General features: G+C 47.8%; 1 protein-coding gene across 3 annotated transcripts in view; it reads right to left on the minus strand.

Annotated features, from left to right (window-relative positions):
* LOC125948971 (cytohesin-1) overlaps nucleotides 1-17,665 on the minus strand; it is a 46,574-nt gene that overhangs the window by 28,116 nt on the left and 793 nt on the right. The window contains exon 1 of one of the 3 annotated variants that reach the window (XM_049675540.1): nucleotides 9,845-10,037. Coding sequence is in view for 1 of the 3 variants with exons in the window: in XM_049675542.1 (XP_049531499.1) it covers nucleotides 16,702-16,775 (74 nt within the window). In the remaining 2 variants the exon portion in view is untranslated. Of the gene's footprint in view, nucleotides 1-9,844; nucleotides 10,038-16,701; nucleotides 16,776-17,665 lie in introns of those variants that run through there. The other 2 variants (XM_049675542.1, XM_049675541.1) reach the window with 2 other exon arrangements.

A 17,665-nucleotide genomic window follows, 5' to 3' on the forward strand; every position in this document is an offset into this window, starting at 1 on the left:
TATATCACTGGATTACACATTTTATACCAGAAATTTAAATTACCTTCTAATAGTAAAATGTTTGGAAATCTTATGCTTTCAATTGTCTTTTCATGGTAAACTGTTTTGCGTTGTATTTTGTTTTTCGAGACGCATACTAGATCGGCTATCAAACTCCAGCCCTGGTTAACGTCCCTGCTATCCCGCAGGGAGTTGGATACGATACGCGCAAATCATGTTACAGCATGCTTCTAGCCTCTCCTTCCCAGCACCAGAGGCGAAGAACCGAAAACCGATAAAAGCATCACATAAACGGATCAAAACTTTTGGTCCTTCGCAATTCCCTTCAGGGCATCGGGACAAATCCTTAAGAGGACGCGCTTCTACCCTCGGCCGGAAACGGTTAACAAGGATAAGTATCCAATTGCATCAGATATCCGACAGAACACTGGAACTGGGTCAAACGCACACTCTGCAAAACCGCCGAAACAGTGGAGATGAGTCGCAAAAGGAACACGGAAGTTATTTGTAAGTGGGTTTTGCAACAACAACATCCCGCAACGAACTCTTCTTAACCAGCGCGAGAGACAACAAACGGCGTACAGGAGTGGTGACGAACTGGGAATATCTGAAAGGCAAAGCCGAGAAACACTTCGTTCCCTCGTAAAGAGTTTAGTGCGTACGAACAGTGATACGCATACCAGACGAGCCAAAGGCCCCCCAGGAATACCCTTTATCAAGCGAGCAATATAAAGCGAGCCACAGTGGGGAATGGTTTATATGAATCATTTGACGGCTTCCGGCGACCACATTGCTTCGAACCATGTTTTCCGCGAGCAACGTTATTCAAATCGATGAAGCTGATAGCGCTGCCGCTCGTTCCCGGTTTTGGGCTGAGGTTAAACCTTTAACATTACGAACCACTAGAACCCCGCCAGAGCACACCTTTGCTCATCAATTACCATTTATGAGCGTACCGGAAGGAGAGCTGGAAATAAATGAAGAAGGGCAGGGTGGCCGATGGGGTCATATAAATGCTTATCGTACCGTGGCCGGGGGCTAAAAACAACATAACTTGAGGTCACCGAGATTAGGGCCCATTATGTCACACGACCTCATTCGTATACCAGCCGCTCGCTAGGCCGCAACTGCTTTGCTGATTAGTTAATGTGAAACGTGACTATTGCCGACCATTATCCGCGGCTAAGTCATTGGAGATGTCACCACACCCTGCTAGTTGCTTCCGAATTCCAGGCGGGAACGCATAAGATATGGCGGCCTGGGGGAACATAAATGCTTCTGGAGGTGTGTACAACTCCATCACAGAAGAAGGAAATGGGACCTTCTTCATGTTAATGTAATAATCAATTTGTGTCACAAAATGAGTCCTTACCAGGTGAAACAGATTTATTCCCTTAGGACCTTAATTCAACAGCCTATATGTCCGTGCTCTTGATATGCCAGTAAATCACAGCAAACTTCTGGACGGTCTTTCTGTAGGGAAGGAAATATTAAGATATTTTCTTTTCTTTTATTCTCTCCTGGACTTCGATAACTGTCCACAATAAATCATATCTACGTGTCCTGATTTATACCAGCTGCTCACCAACTCTGTTCTCCCAAGCAGTATCTTGATCGATGGTGACGACCACCAGCGTGAACTTGGATCGATTCGTATCGCTTCACGAGGCACAAAGAATGTCAAGCAACTGGACCACAATTTGCACAACAGCTAGCCAAACGACAGCACGACCAACACAAACACACCACTGACCTGCTGCGCCATGGCGACGTGTCTTGGGCGATTTGGAGTCAAAAACAGCACCGACAGCAGCAGCAGCAATCAATAATTTCTGTCAGGTTGTGCTTAGTTTGTGTAAATTTAATGCTGATCTTTGCGTCATTGGAAGCCATCGTATATCAAAGGGGGGTGGGTGGATAGCAGATCACACGCACGCTTAGCTGTGTCTTTTCGATTCCTTCTTCTTCGCTTTGCGATTGTGAGTTCTTTTGCGAGCTCCAAAGGAATGCAAAAAACCAATACCGTCCGTCCACCGTGTGCACCGTAGTTCTTCGGCCGAAAGGGGCCGTAGGTTCACATAAACACTCCTGCGACAACAAGTATGGTCGCCAGATGCTACCACCGGCCAAATGTCACTCGGCCCAGGAGGAAGCTGGACCCGCGTAGAGACTGGTCCCACATATCGAAGAGATCCATGTCAAGACGACACGAAAATCGAAGAACAAACGTTTTATTGGCTTCTTTCGTTGCGTTTCACCACATCGGTGCCGTCACGTCCATTTTACACAATAATTTATGCAAGGACAAAGCCGAGCATCGAATTTCGGAGCATAAAACGGCATCGTACGCAGCGGCTCACGGAAATGGGTGTGCCTTGGTTGTTGGGGAAGCTCGCACGAAAGCTTAGCCGTAAAAACCGTTCCTTGTGCAGTAGTAAAGAAGCCCAACGCCGGCTTCCGAAGCCACCGGGAGCGCGATAATATCTTAAGCCGGCCAGCCGGTGGAGCAACGACAGTTCAGTGAACCGGGAATACTGGAACTGCCGAATTATCGCGCCGAACCTATACCGATTGATCTGCCATTTAATGCAAGTCGACAACTCGACTCGATGAACAAACAACCAAGTGACAGCGGGCTGCCAAAAAGGACAGTGTTGGGCCCGTTTGTGTCGCATCAATATTCATCAGCCAAGTGTCAGGGATCACAGCCTTCCTTCCCTCTGTGGCAATGGTTTTAAAGCACTGCTGTGGCTCTCTACTGGAAGGTGCCGGCATACTGGTTGACGAAGTACCCTTCCATCTACCATCCTGACAGGAGACCCTCTCCCTACTAACCGCAACTAATGGCCACGGTGGTCGTGCGAGAACTGCGAAGGCTGTAAATGAGATTAGATCGACACCAGGCACACATACACACACAAACACACACACACACCTTCTAGCATCCACGCGGACAACGTGCATCCATCTCAGCACGAATGGCACTTCGAAGACGCGAACTACTGATGGCAGTTCGGCACATTCCCGGTGCTGCTGCTGCTGCAAATAAACTCCTCGACATGCTCGCTGTCGGTGCTGGAAATGCGTAAACAAATTCCGGTCTTCCTTTTTTGCCTTTACCATCACTACAGTGCGGACACCATGGACCTACGGAGGAGGAGAACGTTCTGCACCATACTAGGAGCGAGAAAACAACGACGTCGCATCTTGAGACGTCTCAATCCCTGGGCTCGGTATTTTCGTTTGCAGTCGTACCGTACTCAGCATACGATTAACACGACACAATCGACAATGACAACCGCCTACGCGGCTGTACGCCAATGCACCCACCCTAACGCCGCACACACTGGCGTATGATTCCGTATGCTACGCACATACTGCCTCCTCTCTCGCATCCTGCTGCGCATATGTTACAGTTAAGCCTATGCTCTGGCGTGTTGTTTAGGAGGGCATTAATGGCCACTTTCTTTCTGCTCTCGGCTTCTACCACTGGTTTCTTCTTTGGGGGCGCCTTTAAGACAGCCGCAGTGTGCTGGTGGCTTTAGGTTTGGCTTCTTTGCTTGGCATTTTTAATAGTAAAAAAATCAAAATAGCAGGATGATCCCGGCCCCCGTCGTTCCTCCTGCTGTGTTTGTAGTCGAAGGAATCTCGGATCACGGAGCAGCGAGTGACCTTCCAGGAAGCCGAAAGCAACCGAAACCGAACATTTTTACGCAACTAGCGTACAGGAATTACCGGGAGAGGGGGTGCATCCTTAAAACTTTTCTCGCCTTCGTTGGGAACATTCGGGACGACAAGTTTAGCATATTTTTTTTGAATTCTCTCTCCCGCTCCTTTGCTGCTCCTAAGCCTATGGAGAGACACAGCAATGGTATTTAGCATAAACATAGAATTGTTAAATATTCTTCGCGCACACAAACCCTCGTTTGCATGAAACGTTAAACCAGGGAAGGCAGCTTTATTGTATAAATTGAATCAATTGTATTAACAAGTTTTCATGTTTCTTTTACATTTAAAAAAAAACTTCTATTCCTGCATCATTGTATCTATACTTAAACTCAACAAACGATCACATCTTCGAACTTAGACCCCTCATATACCCTACAGAGTAGGAGATTCATATTTTTCCAAGCAAAGTCAGTAATTTATGTTTATTTTGTTTAGCAGCTTCCTTCCCCCGACGGAAAACGACGAAAAAACACATTACGATGAACCATGATAGAAATACTGTCCATACTTTTCCCTCTCGTTCGTGAAGCCGGAGATGGTAACGGCGTTCATTGAACCGTGGCCAGCATTCGGTACGTGAGCACATTATCGAAGGTAGAAGAGTGCTACCTGATAGCCTCGACCGCAGCGAAACGCGATAGGATGAAGGTTATCGGAAGCATCGGAACATAGCACCGGCTAGCCTTGGTGCACCTGCTGCTACTGCTACTACAGACAGTGTTGCCCCCGGTAACCGTGCTGCACGCGACCAAAGCAGATCACTTTCCTTCGGTTCGTCACCGGCATCCGTATGCACCACCACATGGCGGCGGTGCACCTCGGCTCGGGTGCGAACGTATTTAATGAGAAAATACTTCCTGTCTGGTCTTCGACGACCGGGAAGCTCAACATGGTCCCGGATGAACGTTGAAGAAACTGAATATTAATGCACCTCACCTCAGGTGTATTCGAGTTCAATTGTCAACAATTGTATCCACGAAACTCCAGGGGCTTCCTCGCCTTCCATAAGATCGCATTTCTCCAAGACACGATATTCACCATTCGCTGATCACTTTCTCGCCATCGTCAAGTACTCCGGGAGAAACTACGGGAGAGTTTGCATATGTCCATGACTCTAGCCCGTGTCTACTTTGACGAACAGCGCACGGCGACAAGCAGAAAGGACAGATGCCACAGATGGTGAGCATGACAAACATCAGCAACAAACCAATTTGTACTACATCATAACATGCTTTCCGTATTATTGCAACCATCGCGATAGGGCAACCCGGGAACCGCCTGTCACTCCCCGGTGACAACGTGTAGCGAGCCATGTGAACGGCGACTTCGGACGCAGTAATTGAAGCTTCAACTACTGGACATTGGAATCGGTTATTGGATTTTTTTTTTCTGCACAACTCAACCATGCCAGACCAGCCATTTGTGAATGTTATCTTATCGGGCGCGACCAGAGAGGAAGGGGTTCAATCACTACTTCACCGCACGCTAGGCGGCTACAGCTGCGTTTCACTTATCGGCAACTGTGGCTGAAAGATAGCAGAACCCCGTAACGCTGATAATATGCAAGCACGAACGAACGCGCAGACAGCCGTTGGCGACATGACCGTAGTCTTGTCATGGTTTTGATAACATTCCTGTGGCTACAGCCACACGGCAGTGGATAAGGCGCCTTTAAGATTTTGATTAAAATAAGAGCCAAGAAAGCGCGGATTATCTCGGAACACCGGGAGCCATGCAGCTCCTTCTTTCATTACATTGAGAGCGCCAGAATAGTTGTTTTAATAAGGAGTCGCCCTGTAGGAAGATTACTAAGAAAGTAATGCGGCCGTGACAGTTCGACGAATCGCATAGCAAACTCCTTTTTTCATTCCAAGATTTTTTTTTATCTTTTCTTGGAATAACCAACGTGCGATATGGCGCCACGAAGTGGTGAAATGGCTGGGATAAAACCCCACACACAAGAGGTCACAGCACAGCAACTCAGAGATAAGACACGCATTGGAAGCGCGGAAGCTCGTTCGTCGCTCGTTGGTACAACTTTATGAGCACAACAGGAAGCGGAGAAACCAATAAGCATCCGCCCGTTGGGTATTCCTACACTCGCTTTCTTCTTATCGTTAGCCCTACGAAACGAAACGGCGCATACGGACACATCGCTACGATGGCGATGGCAATAACTTCTGCTCTGGAAACGGTTCTTCTCATCTACCGAAGAGGAGATGCCTCACATCACACATCCTTAAGCCTTCACACTTCGTCGTCGGCAATTCATTGCGGCCGGCAAAAAAAAACTATCAAATGAAAGCCCTAGTAAACATTGCCTGACGGAAGACTGAAAACGCTAACATATGATGGCAGCACAGGAAAGGAAGCAGAAGAAACGAATTTCTTGAAGCGAATAAGGAAAGCCAGCCCCTTTTTGCCTAACGATCCTCCAGAATGCCGACACATGACGCCTGTTCGGGGTGTCAGTCAGCGCGGCTTGCTGCCTGGCTACCCTTTTTACGGTCAGTGAGTAATTTAGATGAGGAACAGTAAGGACCCAACAAGGGTGTAGGATTGGGCTTGTCCTCGTGTGAACCTTGCAGATGGGTTTTTGGAACAATATACTTGGCGGAAGACGCATGTAAAGCAACGAAATAAATTACCGTTGGTCGAGTGGAGGTCCTGTCAAAATAGTGAGCTTTCGAATACTAGGGACGTTGCCAAACGTGGTATTCCTCCTGTTTACTTGGATGGTTTAAAAGGATACTGGACGAATTGCCGAAGAAATTGAATTTGCATTCTTGGCCAGCGATCCAGAGGGGACCGCTACATCCACAGCCAACCTGTTTACGATATTCGCCTTTCAAGCACGTAAAACTCTCGGGCTCAGGGAGGTAGTAAATGAAATTGGGTTAGTTCATCCCTCCGCCGCTGGACCACGGATAAGGACGTTAGAACGCTCGAGTGCGCCTCAGTTTCATACGAGTGCTCCTTGACCAGTCTATTATATGAGAAGGAAAGAGAGTGAAGTACTCTCTCAAATGGGCTCACAGCATGACATGCTCAGAGGGCTGTAATTTTGTTTGAAGCAGCTGCTAGTCGAGCACCATTCAATGCTTGCTTGTGTCGTGGATTTCGAAAAGTGGATCGATGTTCGTTTGATGCTAAGATACGCTTCTTTCACCGAGAATAGATGCTCTGCTGTGTTTGAAGCCTATTGTTTTGATAATGAAACCAAAAATAGCAAGAATGACCCACGGAAAGGCACGGAATGGTGCCCTCTTTGTCGTTTCGTCACCCTTCGGATTTGCCGGGAGAAACCAACAACACTTCCGATGGCTACAGTACAGCGTGATAGCGAAAAAGTTCCGTTACCATACGCCCTCCACTATCAGCAAGTTCGCAAATGAAACATAAACCAAATGCAAAAAAAAACCAAGAAGAGGAAACTGATATCAACACCGAACATGACCGTCTTATGACCTCGCGGCCGCAATGCTTTGTGTGCGCAACGCGAGCGAGAGCTGCATTCGCGTCGCGATCGAGTTGATGACTCATGCTGCGGCCGCTAATGGGATGGAACCATTTTTGCGCTGTTGCGCTCAGTGACTGTTACTGTCGATGTCGATCGTACCGGGGAACACATTTGACCGAACGACTGTGACTACGGGACTGTTGTTTATGGTAGCAGCAGCAGTAGCAGCAGCAAAAAAACACATTTTCTACATTCTCATCGCCCCCGATCTCCCCGGAGAACGGCAAACCCCCCGGGCGTATGGCCACGGCCAGGCCGGTAAACCGCTCCATTGCACGCACGCACCAAAACGGATCCCTACATACCGGATGCGGAAGGGGTAATTTAGGAGCTCGAAATGACGGCAACGACGAACGCGACATATGTGCACGCGCCGGTGTTTGTGCACATTCGAAATTCGCCTTTCGCCACCAACCGTCACCACTTTTTAGTAACGAAGAGAGAGAGAGAAAGAGCGAAGGAGTCGGAGGATTGGATAAAATTGGAATCGACCATGTTTTGTGGGGTCGACCAGACGCCAGACAATTTACTGTGTCCCGGGCGTTGTACAGATCGGTCGGTCGGGGGGTGTGACCCAGCGCAAACACTAGCAATTTTGTTGTGGCCACCCTGTTCCCCGTCGGTTGCGATGGAGAGCTCGTTGTTGAAACAATCGACGTTTGTTTGAATAATTGATTTTGGAGAAAAGTGAAGTTTCTACCTCAACAGCGATGGTGTTGAGGGGTTCCAGTACCAGACACTACTACAGCAAATTAAAGATTAAGGTTTGGTTTGAATTTGAAAAACGAACATTTTTTTACCATTCGTTGTCGGATCAGAGCCGGCCATTTTTAAGAAAATCCATGTATGCAACATAATGTTCTTGATGGATCAAACAACAATATTCCAAAACATAGACAATTACTATGGTCGGAACTAGTTAAAAGAGATTGAAAAAGATGTAAAAAATTATCTAAGCAATATTTCTTTAGTAGGTGAAAACTTTACAAACTAGAATCCTGTCAAATGCTCCAATAGAAACCTATTTTTTCCATTCAATTAAAATCTTCCAGCTGTCGATAAAAATTATAACATGGCTAGCTAACAAATCGACGAACACGTCAATCAGGTTTATAGGCGGAATCAATATAAAGCCTCTTCAATATATTTTCGAAATTCTGTAATATACGAATACCTCATACGCTGAATAAAACGATGTCAATCTGTTAGGATACAAGCATTGATAAACAATAATAGGCTTGTGTAGACCGTTTAACCATACCACGGACACAAAGCGCCTCCCTTGATTTCGACGGAGACGTAGAACACTTGTGCAAACTGTGTATAAAGTGAGTAAAAATCTGGCACAACACTTGGCTCGCAAAACGTGTTAGAATGCATTCACTTGACAGGCACCGCCGTGTGTGTGAAGTGCCCCCGAAATGGGGCTGCCTCGAACCGATAGCAATCTTTATCACGCTTTAACCATGTGACTCATCCCTTCGCGGGTTGCAAGATATCACTTCGCGGTTCGCAAACAAACACACACTGACAACGCGCGCAGCAAAATAACGCAACGACCGAGGAACGAACGAACGAACGAACGGAGTGATGAGAGTCACCACTTGTTGTTGTGTGTGGGATGAAATTCCCAAGAAGTTTGGCGCAGGTTTTGGAATACCGTGACTTCACCCCAATGGGCGCCTTCTCGGAAGCAGCACACTTCGGGGATGTATTCGATCACACAGCATCCGCAACGACCTCGTTGCAGTGTAGCGACTGTCGAACGCAATGAGTGCTTGATTAATTAATAAAACCCCATCGAGCTGGAGACCACTTTGCTTCCTTCTCACCGCTGGCCACTCCGGGCGGTGAAAGGGAAAGGGGTTTCTTAAGAGGCTTCCTTCCGTTCCACGTCGGTGGTCACATGTCACACACGCACGCACGCACGCTGGGGAGGGGAGATCGCGCTAATTTGATACAGCATCATCTCGCAAGCCACCAGCCCAGCCACAACACACATCTCGCTTTCTCACCCCAGTGCGATATGTGTGTGTCGGCTTCTCGCCGCAGCCTAGCAACGTCATTTGTGAGGCTGCTGTGTATTGATGATCGGAGCCAGGAAGTTGGGGCTTCCTGCTGCTGCTGCTACTGAGGACGATGTTTGCAAACACTTTTCCTTCGCCTTCCGGGCGCACCGAGATCACAGAGAGACCGAGACTGAGGCGCCGCCAACACATAATATTGGCTCGCCACAACAACCACATCGTTCACACACAAACGCACTGTAATTGCCACCCCCTCGGGGTGTGTGTGGTCGTCAACACTATTGCTTAATTTGTCGCCCTTCGGACACTTTGAACAATTCGAGAACGAGCAAACACAATACATCCACCAAATACACACACACACACATTTAGACAGAGATTGACATTTGAATGGGTTATTATCGGATCGCCGTGATGCATCACGTGCACGATCATCTCACTGTTGCAGTGCGCGTTACTCATTCACTCGCAAATCACACCAGCAACAACAACACTTCGGTGACGAAGCACAGATAACAGCGGACAGATCTGGCATCTATAAGATGCTCCAGCTCCGGCTGAGAATTACCTTAACAAACAAATAAACACACAACGGAGACACACGCGGAACAATAGATGGAAATGACACCGCGAGGCACACGAAAAAACAATGCTCTCTACCGATCGGCTGATGCTCAACGTTCAACGCTCAGCGAAGACGCACCGAACCAGGACGATATCTTGGACGTGCGACCGTCCGCCTTGCGCCCGGCTCTGAAAATGACGACGGAGACGACGACGACGATGTAGGCGACGGCCAAGGGCTACGGACGGCTACGACGACGACAAACAACGACAAACGCGCGCGCGGTGATGGGATCGAGCAAAACACACCGAGAGACCCCGGCGAGAGGAGAGGCAAAAGAGAATAACATCGAAAAGACGTCGAACACCCCGTCCCCCCGGGTTCAAGTAGAACCGCCGCTGTTCGGAGGGGCCCGACAAGGGGGAGCGGTCAAGAGACGATGGACGAGCGCGCGCGCACGTGGTGGCAACGACTTAAACGCAAACAGCCGCCCAGAACCAGAGAGATAGTAGCTTAGCCCACAGCACAAGCTGGCGGCTAGCAGCTGCTGCTACTGCTGCTATTGCTCCGTGGCCACGTTCCCGTTCAGTGGTGTTGGTGTACCGTAAATGCTGCGGGCGGTGGTGACGCATCATGGTTCGACGAGAGCATGACACGATGAGGAGAGCATAAGGCGAGAGATTGAAGGAGAGCGCTTAGGAAGCTTGAGAGAGGAGAAGAGAGAGAGAGAGAGGACACACAAAACGGTTGGCGATAAAGAGGCGAAGATGGAAGTCCCAGGAACAGCCACCACCCCCCTGCTGTTCGGTTCGTTGACAAAAGGAGGTCCCAAGAGTACGCACGTACACCTCGAATGTTGGACTTGTGTGTCGTGGCGCATTCTTGGCCAACGGCGCTCGCGAGCGAACGGGTTAAGTGAGTTGTTTTTGCGAAAAGAGGCGAAGAAAAAACGCCGCACGCCTTGTGTTTGTATGGGTGGAACACCCCCCCCCCCCCCCCTCCCCCCATTTACTCCCGGGCCGTTGATATCTTGCTATGTTTTGCAAAACATCCGCTTCGAGGTCGAGAGCCACTGAAACGATGCTAAAACCCCCCCGGGGGGCGGAGGATGCGGCGAGATAATGATGATATGCGTTCGCATCGCCCGTCCGTCCATCACCCCTTTTCTAGGGGTGTTCCGGTGGGTGGCTATGGGAGGCTACCGAATAGGTTGCGAGGCAGAGGGACCTTGAAAAATCTGGATCAACAAACGGAGGACGGACTACAACAAGAGGATGAGAAGGTTAATAACGCCAGAAATGAATGAAAGCATTGTGTTCTGTTTGAACATTCTTCCTAATGTAGCAGCAAAATTTCAAGAAATTGGAAGCTTCAATGATAATGAGGTGTATGTTCTGGTACTAATTGGGAGTTCCATTCTTTTCTAGATTAGATATTTCAGTGCAAATGTTAATGTTATTTCAGTTATTTGACAAACACTGTTTTGTGACAAATGTAATGAGAATGCCGGTGACCACTTGTAGCATGATAAAAGCCGTCTGCATAAGTTACCCATTGCCAATGCATTGACCTTCGATTATGAATACTTCGCTGACAAAGATTACTAGCTCCAGACTAGTCAACAGTCAGGAAGACAATCGGTACGTACCACTGAATGGCAACTCGAACCACAAATCGAACAATCGCAAAATTCCGTTTTCTTAACGGGGTTGACTGCATGCAACCATCCATGTCGCAGCAGGGCCGTTTATGGCCTTGTCATGTCTGGATTTATTACTATTTTTTGCAATTTAATTTGTAAACTACCTTGAAAGGAGACTCAAGCGAATAATACTTCTGAATAGCTATTTATTCACAAAACCATCAACTCTTCATTGCGGTTCGTACATGTCTCATACAGTCAGTGACAACAGATAGTGTAACATGGGGTAAGTATCATAAAAAGTTTAGGAAACCTTAATGTTCTCGTAAAAAGTCGAAAATCATTAACATAATACTAGTTATACAACGTTATCGAGGAGCCATGCTCTCGATATGTGGGAGATATAGTGTTAAACCTCACGATTGCGAGCGCAAAAGTATCTTTTCGATGAAACAATTCGCGCCAACCCAAATTGATAAAATTGATTGAGAACACCAGTTGTGGTAATTATTGAACTTCTGAGAGCATCCCGGATCCTTATGGTACACAGCAGCTAACTGCAAATAATCATCTTCATTTACTAACATTTGTCACAGACTGTAAGATACTCTGATGGTTTTTTTTAAACATATATAAGGACGGGCGAGCCGCACATTTAGCTCTGATGGTTGCTGATCGTTAAAGGGCTGCTAGTTCTTCAGCGCCACGAGAATTCTAAGAATAGTTTTTTTAGTGAATCCAATAGGTTAACCTTGAGACAAAGATTCGTTAAGCATTCAGAAGGACCGGCTCTCATCGACGGAATGCCGCCATACAATCCAAAATTCATTATCGCTTTTCATCGATCAACAATCCATCTGACGCAAATACACACACACACACACATTGTTCCAAAAGACACAACGTCACGTCTGCGGAACCCCGTCACCGATCCCGACGTTTTAGCTTTTAATATAATCTCGATGAGTATCCATTAGATGTATTCAACCTCACAGCATCGCTAACCAGCCAATCTCAATGGCACAATCTCATAGGAGAGCTGGTTGGAGAGCCAATCTCTACTACGTACGCTCGGTTCACACGGCATCGTCCGTCGACGTCATCGCCCACACGGTGGCTCCGGTTATACGGTGGCAAAGGAACGCCAAGAATTTATTGCGCCTTCGGTACGCTACGGTGTACTACCGCCGCGTGGTACGTCGCTTGTGTACAGCGTACGCAAGACACTAACACACCACTACTCCGATCGATCAATACATAGGAACGATCTACATAAAAGCGTACTACATCCTGCGAACCTCCCCGCAAAAACCCAAAACAAAAAGCGCCAACCGAGAATCAGCAGCATCGATCGTCCTTCCGGTCATCCGCCGGTGAAGGAACGCACGACCGATACCGTTCCTGCTGGGTTATCTGGCAAGCTCGTGCTTCTTGAGCAACGGTGCGTTAGCCTTAGCTGGCATCTAATGAATAATGAACGGTTTCATTATTGTTTTATGTTGCGTTGAAACCAAATTGTTATCATTCCAGGATGTTGCTTAATCCAGAATCCAGAGGATTGCAAACGTAATCTTAAATAAACAGAAAGTTGTATTAACATGATAGTCATTAAAGATAAAGCAGGATTTTAAATTACTTTCACATTCCGGGAGCACTGAACGAATTAAACATTACCACAACATTACCATTCCTGTAGTGCTTTAGCCACACCACATGTTTCACATCTTAATTTTTGTGCAAATTGCCACCAGGAAACACCCGACAAGACTCGTAAAGCACACCTGGGTTCAACACACACACTTTCTCTCGTATCTCTCTACCACATCTCTTTCTCTCACACCGTAGCTAAATAGTAGGATATAACAACATCAGCACGTGGCTCGAACAGTCGCCGAGAGTAGCACCGACACCGTTCCCCGTTCGATCCCAAATGTCACTCCTTCCGGGAAGGAAGCCGGAAGCGAAAAGCTTCCCCGGGAAAAAGCAACTTTTGTCCGGCGCATGCCAGTGCCGCGTCGCATCCTGGGCAAGGGTGTTGGCCTGACGCGGTTGCACCATGTGTCATGTGCCGGCTGCTATATCTAACCAGCTCCTGAGATTGTGCTCTCGTGTGATCGACCTCAACGGCGTAGCCGTAGCGTGGTAGCGCTTTGCAGGATAGCGTGAGCAGGAAAAACGAACCGAGAGCGAATTCCATCCAAGGACGTCTCTACGAAGACCAGCAGCTGGTACGGTGTCCCGTGTGGGGGGTTCAGCATGAATCAACGGATCGTTTAGAAAATGAAGATTCTTTTCTATAGCTATGTGACGAAAATGTATGTGACACATACACCATTAGCTGGAGTGAAGAACATTAAATGCTTTAAAGAGGCGCAGAAGAAGTTGCAGCATGAAAGCTCAACCCAAGAGCCAACGACTTCCTGACGAACGATTCTTACAAACTTCGAGTCCAATGAACTGCAGCACAACATGTACACTGGAACAGGAGCATTAAGAAAGGAAAAGTACAAAACGGCACACCTCGCTGCAAAAAGGAGAAAAAACCGTATGAAGCCAAGGAACGCCGGAAGGAACTTGAGCGAAACGATCCGGAAGAACATCCCCATGGAAGTGTCCGATGGTGGCGAGCCCGGGTCCCGTGTGGTGTTTGAGTGTGAGTTTCTGGCGGGTGGTGTGCATTTCACGCTGCTTTCTCGCCATTTCTCTCGCCTCTCAACTGTGGCCGCCCTTCAGGCGGGATTGGAACCGCGCCTTTGGCGGTTATTTTTATGCTAAGCAAACAGATAGAAGAGAGAGAGAGAGGAGCCGCCGAGAGCGTGGCTGAGCGAGAGTGAGAGACGGATCCTTAGAAGTAAATAAGCGGAACATAGAATCGAGAAAGCTCGTCCTTAACGTACAGATACCACCAGCGGGGTTGTTTACTTTTATGACGCTCAAGATACGTTCAGTGTTGGATGCGGCAATGGGGAATGTTGAACCGGATATAGTAAGATAAACTAAAAACCAAAAAGTACAATATATCCGTGACGGAGAATCAATTAAATTAATTTGGAATCGCACATAGGTCGCACAGTAGAAATATTGGAACACTAACCGGTAGCAATGTTATATTGTAGTGTTTGGGACATAAAAATGGGGGAAACAATCGATGCAATCCAACCGCCAATTCCATTAAAGAAAGAATCGACGACTCCACGAAGTACTGTTGGGCGTCCACAGTTAAACCAACGATACATTGACGCTGTTTTTGCCATTACGGTGCTTCCTTGTGCCGCATTTAATTTTATTACGGAACGATCACACACTACGTGGTGTGCGTCGGGAAAACTTTTCCTAATTTGACCCAGAAAACAGGCTATCGTAAACTGCAATAAAGTTAATGAGATTTCTGAGCAGCGTGGCAGTCGTTACAGCCTATCTTTTCCATTAAAAATACACGAACAGACCAGACCATGGCATGATCAGTCCTTTTTATGTGAAGTGCGAAACATTAGCCACAAAACAGGACAATACAATATAAGTTATCGTAAATTTTAATGAACATAAAATACACGTACTACATTTCAGAGACAACACACCATTGTTTTGGACAGCAATTTTGAACAAAAAGTTTGCGCAATCAATCCGCGCGTTCATGGTCCAAACATTGCAAAGGTCAAGACTAATGGACCTGCCGCAGGAAACGATAACCATCAACTATGTATACTGCATGAGCCCAAAAATCAATACATTGCCCCGGTATTTGGGGTACGGCGAAGTTCAAAACATGCACCCCGACCAGAACCGGCGTTTGACGGTTGCCAAAAACGGAAAATAAATGATGAGCACCTATCCAAGGGTAATTGTCGCTATTTCCGCCAGACAAGGACATACCGCTGTCTGCCATGGTTCGCCAGGAGCTTCGCGATAAAACCTTGAACTAGTTCTTTTGCTGGGGAGTCCCTTATGGATTGGAGTTCCGTGGAGAGAGGAAGAAGCAATCCATAAGGACTTTATCTTTTTTTCCACTTAACAATTAGACAAAGTAAGCAAACGATTTGATATAGTAAAACAGACTGATGTGCATTACCCATTGTTCTCCTATGCCGAAATGCTCGCGATGTGCACGCAATGGATTACACGAATTAATACCGTCGAGCCATTTTCGCATGCAACTGATTTCTGTAGACTGGTTTACCCCCACAAACCCGGGGATGTCCGACATACTCGCAAACGATGCGGTTGGCTAGGTGTTAAGCCCAAAAACCCCCCGGTCCGGTCGGTCGGGTTATATCCCGCTGTTCACATCATCAACACCGCGACCTACGCGCATTTATCAACAACCGTATAGGCAGGCACAAACTCAAGCAAAGGGCTGGGCCTTCATTAGCAAACAGATTCGCGTGCCAGCATGTCCGCTCCGTGGGCATAACGATGAGGATCAAAAATCACGACGATCCGAAATGAGGACGTTTTGCAGGGGGAGGCAGTGAATATCGGCCGGCACCGGCAACATGCAGCAACATATTTATAGAAGCGTGAAGACAAACCCCAAACCGAGCGGTGCGCAACGGTGCGCGGGGAACTTATAATGTCAACATTGAAAAGGACATCTCAGGTCAACTGCCCTTAGAATGTTGAAATCTGAAACCCCGTTAGCCGAGGCTCGGAACCTACTCGGAACACGCTCACAGTGTTCGTGGTCATGGTGTGGTGTTGTGCTCCAATGTTGTCCCGCACCCAGCAGATTTGCAAGACACGAAAAAGGGGCGTTCAACAGCGCGAGGCTTGCGTGATCCCGAGGAAGGTGAAAGGACATGAGGATGGTAGGGACATTAGGTTCTGCCCGGTCTGAACGGTAGTCTATCGTGGCGGAGGTTTCCAGTACACAATCGACCGGCTTATCGTGAACCATCCGCCGTTTGCTCTACGGAATCAACGAGTTCTATTGTAATAATCCGCCATATCGTTCACAGTTCGTGGTGAATCTGTAAAGGTATAAGGAATCACACAGCTTAAAGGACAATCTCGGGGTAAGCATTTGTTCTATCGGCATTTCTCGAACGAGGACTGTACTACGCTAAACGGTTATCGGCTCCATACTTTTCACTGATACTCCGATGCGTCACTTGGTGTGCCCATTTTTCACTGAGGGCCATATTCGGGGAATCGAGCGCTTCGAACGGAAAGATCAACAACGATGCCAACGATATCGCACAGAGGTCTCTTCTTCACTCACCTGTATCTCGAGCAATATTTCCTGTTTCTTCCGCCGAAGTTCTATTAGCAGCTTCTGCTGTTCTGGTGTTAGTTCTAAAACGAGAAAATAATGCAAACGAAAATCAGTACCAACAGTCACTCAGTGAAGCTACTCCACCAATGTCTATCATTACGCGTGCTGTGAGACCAAATGGCTTGATGAAATGATGCGAATGAAGGGCGGAACACACTTCGTCACCGGTAAATTGAGGCCAAAAGGGATTGAAAGGCACACACACAGACCGTACCGCGGTCAATTTCACTCTAAACGAAGTCTTTCCGTTCCGCTCACATCCAACCGGCGCGTTCGCATTTGCATTCGCTAACGATTGTCGCTCTGCTGACGGTCGGTGTGGTCCTAGAACCGTTGGCGACGTGGTGACCACGACGTTCCAAAAACGACGATAACGCAAAGAGCAGAAACATTGAACAGACTTCCCCCTCTTTCTCTTAAGGTTTGCCACCAGAAGCTCGTTCCTATTTGGCTACCCCTCCAGACTCCCGTTAATCAACCGATCGATCGATCGATGCCCCGCGGAGGCGAAGCGAAGGGTAGCTGGAATGATCGATGGATCGTGGGAGAGTGGAACGCGGGGAGCATTACAATTCTATTTTCGGAGGGCATGAGGAACGTGCGTACGCGCTTGTCGACCGGATCTGGGAGTTGGGGTCGACTTCTTGCCCACTTCCCAGGGAACTCGGGAGCGTGGGCCGCCAATGTAAACACCGAGAATGTATACGTTGGCCAGTGCAACATAACGGAAGCGAAGGTGTATGCTCCGGCCGGTGTGTCGACCGAGACACACAGATCGATCCACTTGAAAGTGTCCGGATAAATGGTGATGAATGTGGTGCGTCTGATGGCCATCAGGGCTCCATCGGGGACATTAAGCAAATGAAGATAATAACGGGTGATGGTTGCCCGCGTAACAGTCGTGTCGGGG

Source organism: Anopheles darlingi, chromosome 2 (genome assembly GCF_943734745.1).
Source record: "Anopheles darlingi chromosome 2, idAnoDarlMG_H_01, whole genome shotgun sequence".
Taxonomy (NCBI): Eukaryota; Metazoa; Arthropoda; class Insecta; order Diptera; family Culicidae; genus Anopheles; species Anopheles darlingi.